Source organism: Arachis hypogaea, chromosome 16 (genome assembly GCF_003086295.3).
Source record: "Arachis hypogaea cultivar Tifrunner chromosome 16, arahy.Tifrunner.gnm2.J5K5, whole genome shotgun sequence".
Classification (NCBI taxonomy): Eukaryota; Viridiplantae; Streptophyta; class Magnoliopsida; order Fabales; family Fabaceae; genus Arachis; species Arachis hypogaea.
Window position 1 is genome coordinate 100,500,630 of NC_092051.1, and position 20,231 is coordinate 100,520,860.

At 34.2% G+C, this 20,231-nt stretch overlaps 2 protein-coding genes and 1 pseudogene across 2 annotated transcripts; 1 reads left to right on the forward strand and 2 right to left on the reverse strand.

Annotated features, from left to right (window-relative positions):
* Positions 1 to 1,412: 1,412 nt before the first annotated feature.
* Positions 1,413 to 4,170, reverse strand: LOC112754554 (peptidyl-prolyl cis-trans isomerase CYP18-2). Its single transcript, XM_025802224.2, has 6 exons — positions 3,973 to 4,170; positions 3,776 to 3,871; positions 3,624 to 3,685; positions 3,378 to 3,511; positions 2,362 to 2,446; positions 1,413 to 1,701 (listed from the first exon to the last, which is right to left on the reverse strand). The coding sequence occupies exons 1-6, from the start codon at positions 4,042 to 4,044 to the stop codon at positions 1,656 to 1,658; spliced, it is 495 nt and encodes a 164-aa protein (XP_025658009.1). The 5' UTR covers positions 4,045 to 4,170; the 3' UTR covers positions 1,413 to 1,655.
* A 64-nt stretch (positions 4,171 to 4,234) lies between these two features.
* LOC112754553 (mitochondrial fission protein ELM1) lies at positions 4,235 to 8,190 on the forward strand. Its single transcript, XM_025802223.2, has 11 exons — positions 4,235 to 4,475; positions 4,565 to 4,691; positions 4,796 to 4,862; positions 4,966 to 5,062; positions 5,356 to 5,505; positions 5,635 to 5,761; positions 6,537 to 6,649; positions 6,888 to 6,951; positions 7,037 to 7,130; positions 7,261 to 7,369; positions 7,646 to 8,190. Exons 1-11 carry the CDS (start codon positions 4,305 to 4,307, stop codon positions 7,745 to 7,747), a joined length of 1,221 nt encoding a protein of 406 aa, XP_025658008.1. The 5' UTR covers positions 4,235 to 4,304; the 3' UTR covers positions 7,748 to 8,190.
* Positions 8,191 to 11,716: 3,526 nt separating this feature from the next.
* LOC112757275 (uncharacterized) lies at positions 11,717 to 17,753 on the reverse strand (annotated as a pseudogene).
* Positions 17,754 to 20,231: the final 2,478 nt, after the last annotated feature.

Sequence of the window (20,231 nt, forward strand, 5' to 3'; positions counted from 1 at the left end):
TTTCAAATACACACATACGTCATCTTCTTCTTTCAAATTCACGTATACCTCCTCTTCCTCATTCTTCTCCTTCTTCGCGCACGCAGATTCTTCTCCTCCTCTTTCATTATCGTCATCACCAACAACACCAACATTTTGCTAATGGATTATTTTTTCAATCGAATTGAATGAAATGCAATTACTTAATTGAATTGAATGGACGACAGGGGTTCTGAATCTGAATTGATAATCTCTAAATTGTAGACAGAGGTGTTTCGAATTTTATTTTATAAAATGGATTATGTTTCGTTCATTCAGTACTATACAATTGTTTCACCATGAGTACGTGTTTGGTTCATTATGCAGAAAGCTGTTTAAATTTGATTTTATATAATGGATTATGTTTCGACTATGTTTCGTTCATTTAGTACTATACAATTATTTTACCATGAATACGTGTTCAGTTCATTATGCAGAAAGCTGTTCAAATTTGAATTAATATAATGGATAATGTTCTATTCATTCAGTACTATACAATTGTTTCACTATAATAACATGTTCGGTTCATTTCTGTTCTGCACAATTCAAAATTCTTCCTCCTCACCTTCTACTGCTTCTTCATCAGGAGGAAAAGACAAAAAGAATACAACAATAACAAAAAAATGACGATAAGAAGAAAACACGTGTAGAAGAAAGAATGTGAAAAAAAGGAGAAGAATGAGGAAGAAAAAAAACGCGAAGAAAAAGACAAACAAAGAAGAAAAAGACAAACAAGAAGATGCTCCATGCGTAAACGAGCGTGAAAAGAAGAAAAAGAAGCACAGGAGAGAAGAGAAAAAAAAAAAAAGAGAAGCGCTTAACCTAAAATTGCTTGGGTAAACTTGTATGCCAAAATTGCTTAAATGTGAAGTTCCTCATAAAAAATCAGATAAACAAAAAACTACTGTCAAGCCAATTTTTTCATTGGAATTTAGATCCTCTAAACTAAAAAATTAGTAAAATAATAAAATAAAGTTAATCATCATTGATTTTATAATTTCCATATATGTCTAACTATCTTAATTTAAAAAAAGATCTTTTTTCGAGTTATCTTTTTTTAAAAGATCTTATAGAGAAGTAAAAGTAATTTTATGTTTGGATATCTCATGTAAAAAGGTCTTTTTATCAATCAATTATGTTTGGGTATAACAATATAAAAGTACTTTTTTGTTTATTTATTACATGAAAAACATCTTTTTTTTAAGGAAAAAAGATCTTTTAAAAAAAGATGTAAATTACAGCTTCTCAAAAAAGATCTTTTTTTGATTTTACTAGTGCTTTTACTTTTACTACTAGAAATTTGCCAAACACGTTAAAAAATAAAAAAAGATCTTTTTTCATTGAAAAAAGATCTTTTTTTAACAAAATAATGGCGCCCAAACATGCACTAAAAGTAATCAACTCTTCACTTTATTACTTTACCAACTTCTTTACTTTAGAAAATCTTAATCCTTTCCATTGATGCTACATTCTGCATTATAGTCGAATCTCTAAATATTCTTGCAATACAACAGTCTACAGGTCAAAGCAGGCACTACGGATAAATCTTAGTGCTTAATATAGGAGAATTTCAAGTCACAACTGTTTGCTGCGAACTGGTGATAGAACCACAATTAACGACGTCATAGATATACATCTCAATCCTTGACTGATGTCCGTAATATCTTCACGTCATGGATGGGCCTGAATAAGTATAAGATCAAAATTAGAATTGAAGAAGTTCTTAAGGAATTTCTATAAAATACTTCATTTCAATCATTGATGCAGCTGATAATTTTTGGTGTATCAAGAACCAAATTCAATTTGGTTTATCATAGACCCTGAGTGTTCATTGGCCAAAGCCGAAAAGCTTTCTCTTTGATCATGTATTCACAAAAATAACATGAAAACAAAATGATGATGAATGGATCAGTTCATGGCTATGTTCCACATATGATAAAAGGAAAAAAGGATATAACATAGGTCGTGGAATTCTAGAACACTGAACACCCAGCAAAAAGGCGAGCTCAATATCTGTAGAAGCTTTGTAATTCATATAACCAGTTTTATTCAGAGGTTTGCTAATAATTTTAGGATGTGTTTGGTTTGTGTTTTCATTTTTTGTTCCATTTTTTGTATTTTCTGTTTCTAGATTTTGTGAAGAAAAAAGTGAAAACAGTGAAAACAATAAAATCTTATTTTCAGTTTTCACCTCCGGCTTTCACTTTCCTTCACAAAATCCAAAAAATAAAAAACACTGAGAATGAAAACCGAAAATGAAAATGCAAACCAAACGCAGTCATATTCTTTGATTGTTGGTTTATGTATAGCATATGTTACTTTAAATAGCTATGTTTGACATACCTATCATTGTTATCTGTTTGGACACTGCCAAGTCTTTTGATAATTTCCATCCCACGACATACTCTCCCAAATATTGTGTGTTTTCCTGGTTGAAACAGAAACAGCAATTAAGAATATCAGTAGGTATTCTAAATTTTTCATGAAAATTGAAACAATTAATCATAAAATGACCAAGAAAATCTCGGGGTCTATGCCTGAAAACGTGTCAACCTTTAAAACAAAGATATATCAGAGAACTCACAAGCTGCTCTTAAAAGAGAAAAGAAATATTTAGTTGGATGAGGAAACATACTAAGCTATGCATGCATTTGTATCCACCAAGAAATGATAACATTTAAGAAACATAAGCAAGAAGCTGCATCCTAATCCATAGCTTTGTTGACACAATCATTAAAACACACAAGAAGAGAGATTCTAATCCATCTTAAATCCTCCACATTTGGACAGGACCACATGTTGTGATATAACTTCACTAGTTGCTCGTATGCTTGGAATACATCTATACCTTTGGCCTCCAGTGACCTTAGGGCTTAGAGAGACTACACCGGATCATGATATAAGTAGTCATACAACAGCATATTGTAAGGTGAATTATGTCGATCTACCTCTCACCTAAAAGCTGAAACGGAAAAAGGGAACATGAACGGAACAGAGTTGCAAAACCAATTTTCTTTCCATGACTCTACTATGGGAAAGAGATTACATTTCATCATTATCTGAGTTTCGTGCACAAGACAGTTTGCGTTCACAATGTGTGTGCCATTGTGTCAACAATCCAGCAATTGTGCATGCCTCTCACTGAACCAAACTACTCATGGTACATGGACAATTTTCAAGTTACCATATTGGTGGGGAAAAAACATTCAAATTAAAGCACAGAATCCTCACAGTGCAATAGGTATAGTAAATTATAAATATTGGAAAAACAAAAACAAATTTAATCATAAACTTCAGAAGTAGTGCCTTACAATTTCCAAATTCTAAAGGTAAATATACAGAAAAAAGGAAAACATTACCATCAAGAGAAGGGCATGGTGCTAGAGTAATAAAGAATTGACTGCCATTAGTATTTGGGCCAGCATTTGCCATGGATAAGATACCAGCTCCAGTGTGCTTCAACTCTTGTCTAATCTCGTCTTCAAATTTCGGTCTGCGACAAAGAACAAGCCAAAGAATGCAATAAATCATCAATGAAGAGTGCATTACAATCAACATGAAAAAATAAAACAAAATATAATCACTAAAAATAAAAAAAGACATACCCATATATAGACTCTCCTCCCCTTCCAGTCCCAGTGGGATCCCCTCCTTGTACAATGAAGTCCTACTCAACAATTAAACCAAATGAATCCATGTATCAACATTAGAAAAAAAGGGCTCATACTCATACACAGAGGGAGAAAAATTGAAGTACCTTGATGATTCTGTGGAACTTAACATTGTTGTAATAACCTCTGCGAGACAATTCAATGAAGTTCCTGCAAGTCCTTGGTGCGTGCTTGTAGTACAGCTGAGCCCAACATTGAAAAAATAAATTAAAATAAAAGAATTGTTGCCATTGGCAAAAAAAAAAAAAGGAAAATTAACAAAAATTGGAAAAAAGACAAGTACTTCAACAGTGAAAGAACCCATGGAAGTTTCTAGAGTAACCTCCGGAGCACCACCTTCTGCGTTTGCCCACATTTTTCTTTTATTTTCGCTGCCTCAGTCACACAAAGCAAAAGCTAATAATAAGTTGATTCCGTTTCTCTCTCTCAGCCGAAGAAAGAAAAGGCGTCAAGAGAGTGAAAGACTCTCCGTGACTTTACAATTTGCCAATGTTTTATAATGGGCGGGGCCTTTTATGGGCCTAGGCCCATATATCGCCTGGCCCATTTTGATTTTTCTTCCATCTGAATAGCTCCAAACTGTGGTTTTTCCATTTGAATATTGGAATCGTGGCGATGAGACCCATCAACCTTCCCGAACCGCCGAACCATTTCTTCAGCTTGCCGAAGTTCTTCGACGGCGCCGTCCGGCGAGCCGTCGTCATCGGTAACGGCTTCGCCGGCGCCGAGAACCAGTGCATCGGGTTGGTCCGTGCTCTCGGTCTCTCCAATCGTCACTCCCTATACGTAAGCTCTGGAACTAAGCTGAATTGTATCACTGGATTGTGTTTGGTTGCTGAGAAAAATTGATTTGTTATTTTTTTTTTTATGTGCAGCGCGTGACGAGGCCCCATGGAGGAATCAATAGGTGGCTTCATTGGCTTCCGGTTTCGGTTCATAAGATGTTGGATTCTGTTATCAGAAGGCTCTGTGGGAATTCGCGGTTTCAAGCTTCGAAGATTGGTATGCCAATCATATTTTCCTAACTTTTATTTTGTTCATGTGATTGTTGTTTGTGCTGATTCGTGTGCTAAGTTGTATTTGAAAATGATGGTTGCTTAGTTCAGGCATATCAAGCGTTTTAGAAGCTGATGCTTACCATATTGCAACAATGGCGCGTGAAACGTTCCACAAGTAGGTTGTTGTAGTCTTATTGTGCTTTCTGAAAGTGAAATTCAGAGGTGTGATGAATTTGTACTAGAAAGACTAATGAATTGCGGTTGTATTTTATTCATAGGGATGGTCCCTTGTTGGTGGTTGCATCTGGGAGAGACACTATTCATGTCGCAAGCTACATTAAACGGTTAGCCCCAGAAAATGTTTTTGTTGTTCAGGTTATGCTTTGTACTTATTCTATTTTTGTAACTTGACGCATAAGTTCATTTCATGATTGAATGCGATCATAGTACATATATATCTGTTGTATGTTTGAGTGAAATTATAATCTTTTTGCTATCGGTTGAGATTGAGTGGAAATTGAATTAGACTTGTTTCTTGGTAAATAGTAATATTTAAAGAGAATGGATATTGTTTGCATTTTTGAGAAATTGCCTGGACATATTATTTCTATGATACCTGTTGGGGTCATAAGTTCCAAATGATTCACATGCTGTGATGCCTATTTCAGATACAACATCCGAGAGTGCGCCTGAATCGATTTGATCTTGTTATCACTCCACGCCATGATTATTATCCGCTGACTCTGGAAGGCCGGCGGCAAATTCCATGGTTTCTTCGGAAGTGGGTCACTCCATGGGAACCTCCTGGCAGCAATGTGGTAGGTACTGTGGTTGTGTGATGTTTGTTGCTTTAGTATTTGTCTCTTCCCTGTGATGTTGTCATCTTTAAGTTTCTACATTATACACCTTTTCCCATCTTTCAAGTCCCTGATTTTACATTATAATAGTTCCTCACTGTGGGAGCGCTTCATCTAGCTGATTCCACTACTCTTAGGGCTGCTGCTTCTGCTTGGCATGATGAGTTAGCAGCTCTGCCCAAGCCTTTGCTTATTGTTAATGTTGGGGGTCCTACAGGTATTTTATTTTGCACTGAGGAACTTAAGATGCTTTGCCTGTTGGACGTTTTAAAAAGTATCATATGTTCATATTAATATTTGCTTTTCGTATGTAAGAAATCAATCAATTTTTAGATGTTCTCTTGCACCTTGTAATTGTTTGACATTTGTAGTAAAATTCTTCTTGTTGGTGTTTTAGTGTTTATCATTATTGAGATTGTTGTCATTGTCTGTAGAAATCTGGTTAAGAATCTTTCATTTGTGTGTTAGTATGAATTTTGTGTGTTATTCCTACTGAATTGATGATCATCCCTTGCATATTGGTGACTCTCTTAAATGACACCATAGCCTAGTTTTTGTTTACAGGATTGATTGCATTACTAACTGGCAAATGTTTGCATTGGATTGATTGCATTACTAACTGTCAAATGTTTGCATTGTATACTGCATAGTTGGAAATTTACTGAAGTTGACTAGGCCAATTTTGCATACATTACGGTTTGTTTGATTAAAGCCTCAAAGATTCTGAGCTTAAAATTTGAAACTTTTTAATATTTTTATGGCCTAACCCCTATGTTTCTTGATTATAATATCTATTTTACAGTTAACACATAACCGGTGGTTATATCTATGTTATGTGTTAGAGTAGAATTTACTTTTTCTAGTCCTACTTTTGCTGTGCCCTGTATTGCTCTTGTTTTTGTTTTTATTATTATTATTATTATTATTATTATTATTATTATTATTATTATTATTATTATTATTATTATTAAATTTTGATAACTTTTTATCAGGAAATTGTTGCTATGGTGTGGATCTCGCAAAGCAGTTGGTGGTAATGCTTCAAAATGTGTTATGGAGTTGTGGAACTATCCGAATATCTTTCTCTAGAAGAACGCCTGCAAAGGTATAAAAGATTACACAATTAGTAAGAATATTTTTTTATTCAATAGGTTGTGATTATAATAAGCTTTGGCTTCTACCATGAGCATGCTTCTGGTTGGTGGGTTTGTTTGTAAGCCTTGAAAGCTGGCATTCACGACATACAGATGATGTTGCCATAAGGGATGGAGGCCCCATTCATTTTTATACTTTGATATATTTTGATCTGTTCAACAAATTCAGTTTTGCCATCCTTATTGCAGATCTCCAACATTTTGGTCAAAGAATTTGCCACAAATCCTAAGGTCCATATCTGGGATGGTGAAGGTACTTATACCTGTAATGTTCATAGCCATAAAACCATGTCCCAGCATTGAAGATCGCATTATGTGATGTATTTTATTACATTCAGGTCCAAATCCGCATATGGGACATCTGGCTTGGGCTGATGCCTTTGTTATCACAGCTGATTCCATTAGTATGTTAAGTGAGGCCTGCAGTACCGGGTACGTAAGATATTATAAGATCACCTGATGATTAGCATCTACCATTAAAGAGGAAAAAAGAAACCTCATTTCATCATTCACTTCTTAAAGGGATATCTATAGTTCCATGACTGTGTATATTGTGCTACAGGAAGCCTGTGTATGTAATCGGAGTGGAACTCTGTACATGGAAATTTGCGGACTTCCAAAATTCTTTGCAGAAGCAAGGAGTCACTCGACCCTTCACTGGGCAAGAAAATGTGAGTAGGCAGCTGTCCTATGATATTCTCTTTCTTTTTTAGTTGCAATTAGTTCTCATCATTAGATTGCAAAGTTAGATATGGAAATTGGGATTTTATTTCGTGATACATTTCCTATATATAACTTTCGAAGTTGCCTTATGAGAAATAATGTAGACTGGTTTTAGATGGGAACGGCCTCTTATGTGCTGTCATCTTCAGTTCTTGGTGATATTTTTTTTTTTTTTTTGTTGAACAGGCATTGCATTTTACTTATTTGTGTTTTGGATTATACAGATGAGTGAAAGTTGGAGTTATCCTCCACTAAATGACACTGCAGAAGCCGCCAATCAAGTTATTGCCGCACTTGCTCAGCGTGGATGGACTATTCATACCTAATGGTTTTCTAAATGAATTAAGCTTCCTTTGGAACTCATGGAATTTATAAATGAGGTGGTGCCTGAAGAGGAAATACTTTCCAATTCCCACTGGGCACTAGCTTATGTATATGTATATTTATATAGCTTTGGAGTGCTCAATGTCTGGGAATTTCCTGTTAAGAAAGGTCACTAGAAATAGTTATAATGACATGCTTTTTTTTTTTTTCCTTTTTAATAGGTGGTGCGGCCAATGAGTGATCTCACCAATTTTCGCTTGTAATAGAAATTTGAAGCAATAATTTTGGATCTAATCTAGCTCCTTTCCTTTCTTCTTTTTTGGTGATAGTTTTATATTTTTTGGTGAGTTGTAATGATATAAGCTATACAGCACTTTAGGATGTAAGACTCAGTCACAAATCCCCCGGGATGTAACACTTAATCACAAATCCCCGTTTCTTTGAAGTCAGTCTATTATTTTTTTAAGGAAAAAACTCAACCTAGGAACTGTACTATAACGAAAAGGAAAATTCTATCGTGCTTATTTCATTTGTCAGCATTGTATGTTGTTATTTCGTGTCACAAATAGCGAACGACGCGTGGAGGGGCAGGTAACGTTTGTGCATACAGTGCAATAAGTCCCGTTCGGTTTACCAGCTTGATTAGGGTCAAATTTTGACTAATGAAGTATCTTAATGTAGGTAGAAAAGTTGGCCGTATTTGTATGGGCTCGTAATACTTTAATAATTGCGATGTGAATGGAGGCCCAGAGCGATTGGATAATACACGCCGAAAATAAAGAAGTTATAAGGGTGACATTCGTTTTTATAGAGATGGGTCACAAAATATGTGAAGTTTGTAGGATTAGGATTATGTAAATATCTTTAGGGAATAGGAAATGATTTAAATATCTTTAGGAATTAGGATTATAACGAGCTGTTTTTTTTTTTTTTTTTCTAAGTTAGGGATAAGATTCCCACTCAAAATTTGTAAGAAAGGGAGACTGTCATTTGAACTATAACGAGTTTTTTTTTTTTTTTAGGAGTGAAACTCGAACCCAAGAGTTAAATAACGTACAATTTAGTAGGGGTGGCGAAGTGGGTCGGCTTACTCTAACCCGGCCCGCTCCCGCCTAGGTCCGACCCGCCTCGCCAACTAAAGTGGGTTTAAAATACTAGCCTACCCTTCTTTATGGTGGATTGGCGGGTCGGCGGGCTAGTCCGCTTGATTCTTTTTTTTTTTTTTGAAAAATAAAATTAATTAAAATTAACCAAAAAATAATAATTAAAAAATTAAATACAAATAAAAAATAGTTAAATTATAATATAAGTTTTTTATTTTCTTTTTTTTTATTTTTAACTTTAATAAAATTATTTAAAATAATATTTGTCAATAGAACCATCTTTATTTTAAAAAATAAGTCACATAATTTGAGTATATATATGAAATTGTAAAATAAAATAAATAACTAAAAGAAGAATAAAAACAAAAACTGAAAAAAAGTGTTTGAAAATTATATAATTATTAATTTTGTTGTAATAATTTTTTTTGTTTACCCAAATAGTATCCCCCAACCCGACAGGTTAAGGACTAATCCGTCACGGATCTGAGCTCCATTTAAGGGTCTGCGCTGGCCAATGAGTTACTACATGCACAAGGTGGGGTTCGAACTCCTGACACTTACTTAAGCGGACGAGTGAGCTGACTACTCGACCAACCCAAGTTGGTTTAATAATTATTATTTTATTTAATAAAAAAAAGAAAAAAATCTTTGGCCCGACAAGCCGGTCCGCCCAGCCCCACCAAAATCCGCAAATTTGGCGGTGTGGGTTTGGCGAATTTTTTTAATTTGACAGGTTCCAAATCCTAGCTCGACCTGCCTTTTTTAACGGATTCGGCGGGTCGGACGGATGAATTTTCGACCCGTTTTGCCACCCCTACACTTTAGTCTATTTGACTACAATAATTTTAATAATTATTATTATAATTATATATTAGTAATAAAAATATAATATATATATATTATTAATATAATAAATAGAATTTATTTTAAATATTTTAAATTGTTTCAAAAACTTTAAATTTAATTTTTTTTATATATTTCATGATTAATGATAAAATAAAAAAAATAAATAGAATATATAATAATAAATGTATTTCATATTATTAATTTTACTACTATAATAATATTAATAATACAAAATATATATTACTATTGACGAAAGAAATTTTAATTATTTTTAATATTTTTATAACAAGTTAAAATATTAAAGATAAATAAAAATTATTATTTATATTTTTGAAACATTAATATAATTATGGCTAATTTATATGTAAAATAATTATAAATAAATGTTTTAATCAAATAGACTAAAAGTGAATGTTATTTAACTTTTGTAATTGAAAAAAATGTAAGTTTTATAAATAGAAAAAAGAATCATTTTTCTCTTTTTGGACTTTTAAGAGAGCTTTCTTTTTTGTAATTATTTGTTGAGGAAAAAAAAAACAGGTTTATTCATGCACTTTAGTTTTTAACTAGCTACTTTAGTAGATTTTTTGGGGGCAATTTTTAATTTTTCATTACCCTTGGCCAACTTCACATGGACCACCAACTTTCAGTCCATTATCCAACAATTCATAATTTATGATTGACGGTTAATTAATCATTCTCCATCAAACAATCAATACGGAAGCAACGAAACCACAACACGAATCTATTACCTCCCATTTAACCTCAGTTTGTACGTAGGGGTGTCCATAGATCGGATCCGATCCGCATATCTGTGGTATTTATCCGAATCCAATCTGAAAATTGCGGATATAGATCCGATCCGCAAGGCTTTTGGATCGGATCGGATCGGATCCGCACACTAATTGGATCGGATTGCGGATTTTGTGTTGATATCCGCATATCCGCGTATCCGCAAAATTAAAGAAATAAATAAGTAAATATTCTTTTTATGTTTTATTTCAATTAATAATTATCATATATGTTATATTATTTTAATTTATTATTTAAGAAAAGTATGTTTAATATTATTTTAAGAGTAAACATATTTAAAAGAATAGAAAAAATGAATTTTATTGATATTTTTTTTAATAAAAATAAGCTTTTAAAAATATTTTTGTGTTTTGCGGATATATCTGATATCCGATCCGATCCGATCCGATAATTTTAATGCAGATCGGATCGAATTTTTGGCCATATCCGATCCGATCCGATCCGCGGACACCCCTATATTGTACGTGTCACTCTCTTATCCTTACACCACATGAAAATATGGGTAGGGGTCGTGTCAGTTTGGTTCGGGTTTATGGTAAAATTAGAAGCGAACCGATCAAAATACAATTGGTTCAGTTTGGTTTGGATTTACATTTTTTTTGTACATGTACCCGAATCAAACAAAACCGATTAAGAACGAATTGGTTCGGTTCGGGTAATTGGGTACCCGATGACTTTAAAATTTATTAAAAAAAATCAAATTTTTATTTTAAAAATTCAACAAGTACAATAAATATGTAACATCAATAGAAATAATCCAAACATGTTAAACACCAAATATATTAAAAACTAAACTCATTAAAATCTAAACATATTAATAATGAATAATCATTGTACGATTCTAATCCATATATTTTTTTTTATTTTTTTTATTTAATTAATATATGATCAGGTTTGCGAGTTGGTTTGGATTCCACACCCCCCAAAACCGATACACGAAACCAATTACTAACAAAAACCATCGATTTAGTGCGGATTAGACCCGATTACCTGTTTATTTCAGAACCAATTTAATTAATTTGATTAGAATTTGGACGGATAATCAAGTACCCGCTATCCGTGCTCACCCCTAAGCATGGGATGCTGACAATCACGATCAGCATCATAGAATCTCCCGCCAATTCTATATTTATATCCACATTTTTTGGCTTATTCAATTTTGGAAAACTGATTTCTTTTCCTTTGCTCAAACTTCCAACTGGCATAAAATTGACTAATAAGCAAACAATTTATAAAAACAAACACAGAACATGAACAAAGTAGAAATCACAACATATAGTAAATATATTGGCTATGAAAAATCAGGTAACACTGTTTCATACCATCTTCTGAATTATCAACATCGGGAGGTGTTGTCTTGAAAATTGTTGCCAATGGTCCTGCTTGTAACTTTTCGAAGCCTTTACAAAGACCCTTCCCAGGACCACCATCAGGACCAATTATTCCAAATCGATGTAGGAGGACTTCAGCATAGCTCATTCCCCCACCAAGACGAATACCAGATATAGAAGCTGAGCCGTTCAAACAATGAGACTCTGTATCTTGTTCCCCCAATGGTATGACATGCACCATGTTTACATCCAGAAAAGGGATTGAAGGAGCATTTCAGTTCAATAGATGGTTCCTCTTGTTATGTACCCAGAATACAGTTCTCAATTGACGGTTTCCAATATATCACTGCTTGAAGGAATATTCTCTCCAGAACTTAAGAATGAGCCATTCTCTCCTGCTATGTGCTTCTCAGCATCCACGCAATCTATCTGAACACCCTCCCAGCGTGAGGTGGACGAAATAACAATAACACCACCAAAGGTTCTATGAGTGGCACTAATGAACAAATCATTTCCAACAAACTACACTAGAGGCATTCCCTCGACATTCAATGGTGAAGACTCAGAAATCGAAGTTGAAGGTCTTTAACTGCCAAACTTACAGCACTGTCACTAGGAGTTATGTCCATTAACTTTTCACTAGAAGATTTGTTTTTAATGCCCTCCAATTGTTTACTTTTTCCGGCCACTGCTATTTTCTCACTAACTCTCCCAAAATACATGTAAAGAACTAAGACAAAAAATAATTGTTCAACAAAACAATTGGACAGAAACTGTTCACAAGAAACATCAACTCTCACAATACCTCCTAGAGGAGGAACCTTTAACAATGGACTGCCATTGCCAGTTGCCATTGCTACTTCAATCCAAGCACCTTTTAGAACAACACATCTCCATAGTCCTGGGTCCATCCAAGAGAATCGTAACGTGCAGGTGGGACAGTACATGCTTCCAGAGATAAAAGTAATCTGGGCTGCTCTGGCACTCCAGTTTCTCTGGATAGCATCAATTGGTTGACCTTCCCAAAGACTGAAACAAGCAGGATCCTTATCCAGTTTTCAGTATTCTTAGTTTCATTGAGGGTGAATCTATATATGAGAAGTCTTCAATATGAAGCCTTGCACCAGCAAAGGAGGTTTGAATTACATTATCTGTGTTGCTTTTAGAAATATCCAACTGGGCCTTGTCCAAAAGAACCATAAGATCCAGTCCACTGACACTGAGAGTGAAGAAAAGAGAGTTTACTGAGGAATCTGGTAAAATATCACCAGAATTGACAACAATTCTATTAGCTAAGAAAGAAGATACTCTAAGGCAAGCTTCTTCCTGAAGATGAATTTGGAAAATAATGAAAGATCAATAAAGAACATAATCTATTACCGTAGCAAATATATAGGCATAGCAGGCAAGTTACTTGTTGAAATAAATTGCAATACCATAAGAGGCGGACAGTCAATAACGGTTTGGCAAGCAAAAAATGGTGGAAGTGCAGAAGGCACAATCTGAAGGGAACGGAGGCAGATTAGAGGAATTCCCTCAATCAATTGCCACTGCTGTTCTCCAAGTGGATATATTGGAGGGCAAAAGCTCTAGCTGCAGGAGGGAGAAAATGGGATTGAATAAATTTAATCAAGCAAGGAATATATGGCTGAGTTCAGGCATCATTCGTGACAGGCACAATGGTGTCATTTGATCCTTGTAATAATTCCCATTTAGTAAGACAAGGGTTTGTTGTTGTTATTGTTGTTGTTGTTGTTATCGTTAATGTGAAGGTATGTAATATTAAATAAATGTTATGCCATCATTGTCTTACTTTTTCAATAAATTTACAACACATTACTGCACAACACCGAAACAAAATTATCCTTATCAGTATTGCAAAATTAAATTAATAAAGCATTACCAAATTCTGGCACATGAAAAGACTCTCTTTTAACAGAATGTATAGATGGCTGCACTAACAAACATGGCGGGTGTGAAAACTTGTCACTGCATTTTCAAGAAACATATACAATTTAGTAATAGTGAAAACTATTTCAACAGTCAGCATGGAAAAAAGAAACCATCATTATGACTATAGCAAACTGAAACAACTAAGTAGGGCACATTGCTAATAGTTTGCTTTCTTATTTCCCATTCTGGATGAAATTATTTGCTCAAGAGCCAACCAAATATATCTAACAACAAAAGTTATAGGTGCTAATATATCCATTCCCAATATTTTTCACATTCACTAATATGTTTTTCCTTTTCTTTTTCATTTATTTCCTTGTTAAAGGAAGAAATATTAATGTTAGGGAGCAGGATAATGCAAACAAGGTGGAGGACAGGAGATCCTCAATACAAAGATTAGCATGACAATATTCATTAGAACAATAAAAGCTTTCCAAACTCTCCAAGATGCACCAAGTAGAAGCAAAACACCCAACCCTGTCCCAGATGGCTTAAAGATATTTTTAATATCTATAAGTCATTTTTGGTCTTTGTCCCTCAACCTTTTCTTTCTTTGGATCTGAGTTTTGTTCCAACATTATGTTTTTGGTCTCTATTATTAGACCAGCACTATTAAGTGGTGATATTATAAAATCCAGAAGAAGGTTTATAAAATATTTACAAGGACCAAAAAAGAAACTTCCAATATATGTAAGGACTAAATATTGGAGTTTACAACATTCCATATATATTAACTGTTTAGACAGACAGATAATCCTGTCATAAAGCGGAGAAGTGTACGAAGTCCTGCACACATGATATTAACTTCATACATCATCTATGCCACTTGTATCGATTCAATGTGGACACATGTAAAAAGTTTCCTTTTAATTACCTGGCTCACTTAATACAGGGCAAAGAGCTTCTGTGATGTGCAACTAAACCTCAAGCCCAAGTGGATAGTTGGAGACTGTTCTCTGAATTGTGATCTGGCAAATAGCAAGCACAGTAACATTTCATGAGTCAGGAATCTTGGCCATTTAGAAGAAAGTAGATTACTATGATTAGAGGAATTGTACATATGCTTCTCCCCATATTCCTTCTAGAAAACACTCCCCTCAAAAGAATACTCGTTTTGCACCATCATCGTCTCTCATGTTTGCTCGCTCTTGAGAGCGGCCTAAAGTTCATCCCTCAACATGTCAGGATGAGGAAAAAGATCAATAGACAGATTCCCACACCAGTTTCTGAAGAGAAAGAGGTGGGGATAAGAATTTATATATAGTGAGTGTTAGAGAATCATTAGCATCAATTTAGACCAATTAGTATCGTCTATATTTATATAGTATATCTGTATATTAATTATAGGATTCTATGCCTTTATTACTCTGATTCATTTAGCACCTATAAATACCCCTTGTATATTGTACCTTTCATCACACTGAATAATACACTTTTCAGATTACTCTCTCAGTCTCTTGTTTCTAACAATGGGAAATACCAATGAATGGATAAAGATGATATAGAATATCAATATTTAGATGGTAAGTTATCCCAATATCGGTCATACACACATAAGATATAAAATGAAAGGCATAATGCAGTACTTTGAATACATATATATATATATACTTCGTATTACTTGAGAACTCCCTTGCCTCCTTAAGATTTACAACCTGATAATGCAAACGGAAAAAAATCTTCAACAATATTTATACCAAGTGTCCCAAATTAATTGTAAGCACGAGCCGAAACATAATTACATCCCAGCTTTCATTTGTGGTATACAGCAACAAATTGGGTATGGTGACAGATGCCATAGGCGGTGCCCTACAGCCAGAGATATATGGATAATTATGGATAAGTTTTGGATAAATTTATAACATAGTTTTTTGGTCAAAGAGGACAAACAATCCATCAGGTTTATCTGTAAAGCTACCCCATAAAAACGTGCACTGTTATTAAACTCTATTGCAATGAATGCAGACCAAATACTGCACTAATGATCAAATTCAGCAAAAAAGATATAAATATTGATTTCAATTCAATTTATTGATACATAACAACGACTGCAGAGCATAAATAAACTAAAGTAGATAACCAATTCAGAATACTAGTAAGAAGAACTTACCATGCTGCTCCCCTTGGGGACGAGCACCCCCATGAGTTTCAAGTAATAAATTAACTGTTTGAATTTGTATAGTCATTCCATCGGATATCTGATGGAAGTCCACAGTCAGTAGCAATGAGGAACATTCAAATTGAACATGCGCATCAGACAAATGATTTCTATTTGCAACACACTATTAATCCATATCCTAAACTAGTATCTCTTCATAGATCTTTATTTTTATGCTGCATAAGGATCTCTCAACAATCAACAGCAACAACGTTAAAGTTGAAAGGACGGAGAAAGATAGAAAAATGTGGAGTCCAGCTAAGGCATGAAGTGAATCAATTCAAATCTCCCAACTCTGTTAAACAATAGTTTTTTGTCTTCATTTCCATTTTCAATTGTGTACATCCATTGTAAAGTTTAACAACTACAAGCATCACACAACTAGTAAAATACACATTGTAGATGTTACTCAGCCACACATTACAACATAATCTTAGTAGTGATAGTGTCAAACCTTATCAGCAAAACCATAACCACTACCATTTGAAGAGGCACTTGATGGCGTGATGCTGCAGACAATAGTATAAAAATTACTAGCTAAAGAGAAAAAACTATCACCCTACAACAAGATTTTTCAGACACTTTCAGCAAGATAAAAATTTTCACTACCTAAGTACCTAGCATTATTCTCGGGCGGCCTTTCATAATCAGAATTCTCCTTTAGAACCAAATTCAGCCTATCAATTTGCACAAAAATGGGCTCTATTTGCACACTGCTCACTGACTGTAGCTAGAAAACTCACGCATTGAATTTAAATGCTTGATTGGACTTGGATAAAAAACATGCTTGAATATGTAGTTTGGTTGATAAATAAAATCGAACAATACTTTTGTCTTTTGAGTTCTTGGATCTTATTTGGTAAAAAAAAAATAGACCCTTATTTTAAATTAAATTTGTTAATTAGTATATATTAAAAAACTTATCTTTTTCTTTGTTTCACAATTTAAATGATGGCGTCAAAGTAATACACTTTAAAAATTAGAAGAAACCATGCATGAATCTTTTGGAATAAAATTAAATCTTTATTTTAACTTAAATTTAATAAATGGAATAATAATCAGTCAAATATTTTCACACAATTATTTTTAATAATAGAATAGATCAAATAATTATATTTGTATTAAATTAAATCAAAACAAATCAAATTTAGTAACTATAAAATCTAAAAAAATCAGTTTGCAATTAATAAATTTAAATATTTAATATTGTCATTGTTCACATTAAACAATTGACCTTGGTGCAATGTAATATACATTACATTAGTTTTTATTTTTGGAACTATTTTTATCCTAATTGACTCTAGTTAAGTTGACCATTAATTGATCTCCTAGACTTTCCCTAAATGAATATAACTTTCTACGCGCATAGCAAATTCCTAAACAAGAACTAGTAGAACGGTAGAAGGCAGCACTTAAAGAAACCAAAGCAACATAAAATCAGAAACTTAATACTCCTCCCGTGGACCCTAAACATTCCCGCACCAGATGTCGCACCACACCTGCATAAAAGGTTCGGACTAGCTGTTCTTCTTTGCTCCTTCTCCTGGTTCCAGTTTTAAGCACAAATAGGAAACAACTATATCAAGTTTCATTCTTTCTTCATCAAACAATAACATTGTTGAAAATCATCTCATTCCTACCCTTCCACACAAAACACATCACCGCAAAAAACTCATTTTCTTCCTCATACCCCTATTCATCCAAGTCTCAGCATTTCTTAGAGGAACCAGGCCAAAGAAAAGATAGTGCACATTTCCAGCTCACCCATATACAACACACAATTTGCATTCCTTTGTTCTATCATTTTCTTCAATTTCTAAGAATTTGAAAGAGCATGACTACCATATATACAAGAATGACAAGAGATGATGAACGAGAATGACTACAACAACGACCGAGAGTTTGTCTGATGCCACTGTAAGAACTGAGACTAATTAATCGTCTAAGTAAATAATTAATATTACCCAAAATAGGATCCGAAAATTTAGAATGAGAATTTGAGGATTTAAATATGATTTTTGGACTCAATAGATTTTTCTGAGTCAGAAAATGTATTTTCTGCGAAAAATTGAGTAAAACCGCGAATCAGCAACTGAACCGATCAAATTGGTTTAAGTCTGTCCGGTACTATACGAAAAAAATTAAAAACAGTTGAAAATCTTAGAGTAATATTATAAATTGAAAACCGGACATTAATTTTAAAGGTTTGGCACAAAGTTTGGCCAAACGAGCTAAAAACGCTAACGGATTGGACCGGGCCTAAGTTGGGCCCAAGCCCAACATATATATACTCTCATTAAAGGCCAATTCAGCACACAACACTCTCATAAACACAACACACACCAGCTGAAAGAAAAGAGGGAGAAGAGGCACTATTCATCATCATCTTTCCAAGCTCATAACTTGAGCTACGAAGCTTCGATCGCCGCACCGTTTGCGGCCACGCGATCCTCGCGGAGAGCTCTACAAAATCACCCAAGAAACTGGTAAGGAAATCACAAAATTCCTCTTATTTCTTCCTTCCAAAATTTCGAATTTTTAGCATTTTGTATTGAATGAAATTTTGTGATTTTGGGTGTATAGGTACACTCTAACACTTGATTACTATTGGGTTTTGTCTCAATCATCATTGGATAAGGTGAGCAATTCAAATCTCTTGTAGTTTTGTAGATTTGATGAACCCTAGGTTGAATTGTTGTAAATTATGTGTATATAGATTGAGATTATGATTATTGGCATTTGATTGGAGCTTTGGAGTGATTGTTGATGCTTGTTGGAGTGGGTTGGTAACTTGGTTGTGGTTGGAAGCTTGATTTGCACTCAATTTGGGTTTTTATGCATATTAAAAATCGGTCAATGTATGGTTTCGGTTTCTTCTATGTAATATATAATATTTCTGGACACTTAGGCTAGTGACCCAGAGGATATGATGTATGATGAATGATGTATGATGAATTGATGAATTGATGTATAGATTGGATTTTATTGGTTGTTGATTTGTTGAGATATGATGTATGATGAATTGATGAGTTTTTGCTATTTTGATGAATTGTGATGTTAATGTAGATAAAATTATGTTGAAGAGTGAGATTGAGGTTGAATGAGTTAAATCATGATGATTGTTAGTGATATGATGATGATGGATGATTGTGTGGATTGAAAAATGGTTTTAGTGTGAGATATTCGATGTTTGGGGTTGATGATATTGTAAAGTGATTGAAAAATTGGTATAAAGGGTGAATTATGACATAAAAGGGTAGATTTTGATGTAACTTGGAGTTTAGAATGGTTTGATTTGGTTTTGGCCATATATTTCAAGGAATTGAGAAATTTGTGCATTGTGGTAAAAATAAATTTTTGGTGAACTTTGACGGATCATAACTTGAGTCTCAGTTATCAAAATTTGTTGAAATTTGCTTTAAATTAAAGTTCACTGAAAAATCTTTAAATGGATATAAAATTTGTAGGAAATGAATTTTTGTAGAGGAAGTTATGATCATTCAAAGTTTGGTGTCAAAATCTGAATTTTGTGAATGCTGCAGAATTTGTGATTTCTGGTTTGTGTGCGCACGCACACCTCGTGAATTTTTGAACCTGTGCGCACGCACACACGGGGACATGGCTACTGATGGGAGTGCTAGCACGCTCTGTGCGCGCACATAACCAACAAAGTTCTGCAAGCTGTGTGCACGCACAGCCCTGTGCGCACGCACACGGTAGAAGGTGCATTCTGTTGGGGGCGTTCGCACGCCTTGTGCGAGCGAACAGAATTGAAAAATTTTACACTTGTACGTACACACACCTCTATGCGTACGCACACATTTGAAAATCCTTCTGGCCGTGCACACGCACACCCCTGTGCGTACGCACATTCCCTGTTTTTCAACTAAATTCTTGTTTTTGACTGTTTCACCTTCCCAACAAGCTTGTAACCTTCTGTGACACCTATTTAAAACTCTTTGACTTATTTTCGGGTATCAAAATATGGGAAAAGGTCCTAGAAGATTTAATTTGGTTGTACCTTGAAAAGTTAGAGAACGAAGGCTTAGGTTTCTGGTGTACTGAGGATGGGTTTGGTGGTGTGAGAAGGGAGAAAGATATATGAATTGAGAATTGATGAACTAATGAGTTCGGAAAGAAAATTGTGAATTGATAGTGGTTGAGATGAGTCGAAGACTCGGAGTTTGAAATGATGAATTATTGATATAATGAAATAATAATTTTTTTTTTCAAAACCACCGATGTAACTTTTTTAAATTGAGATTGTTGAGATGCTATGCGC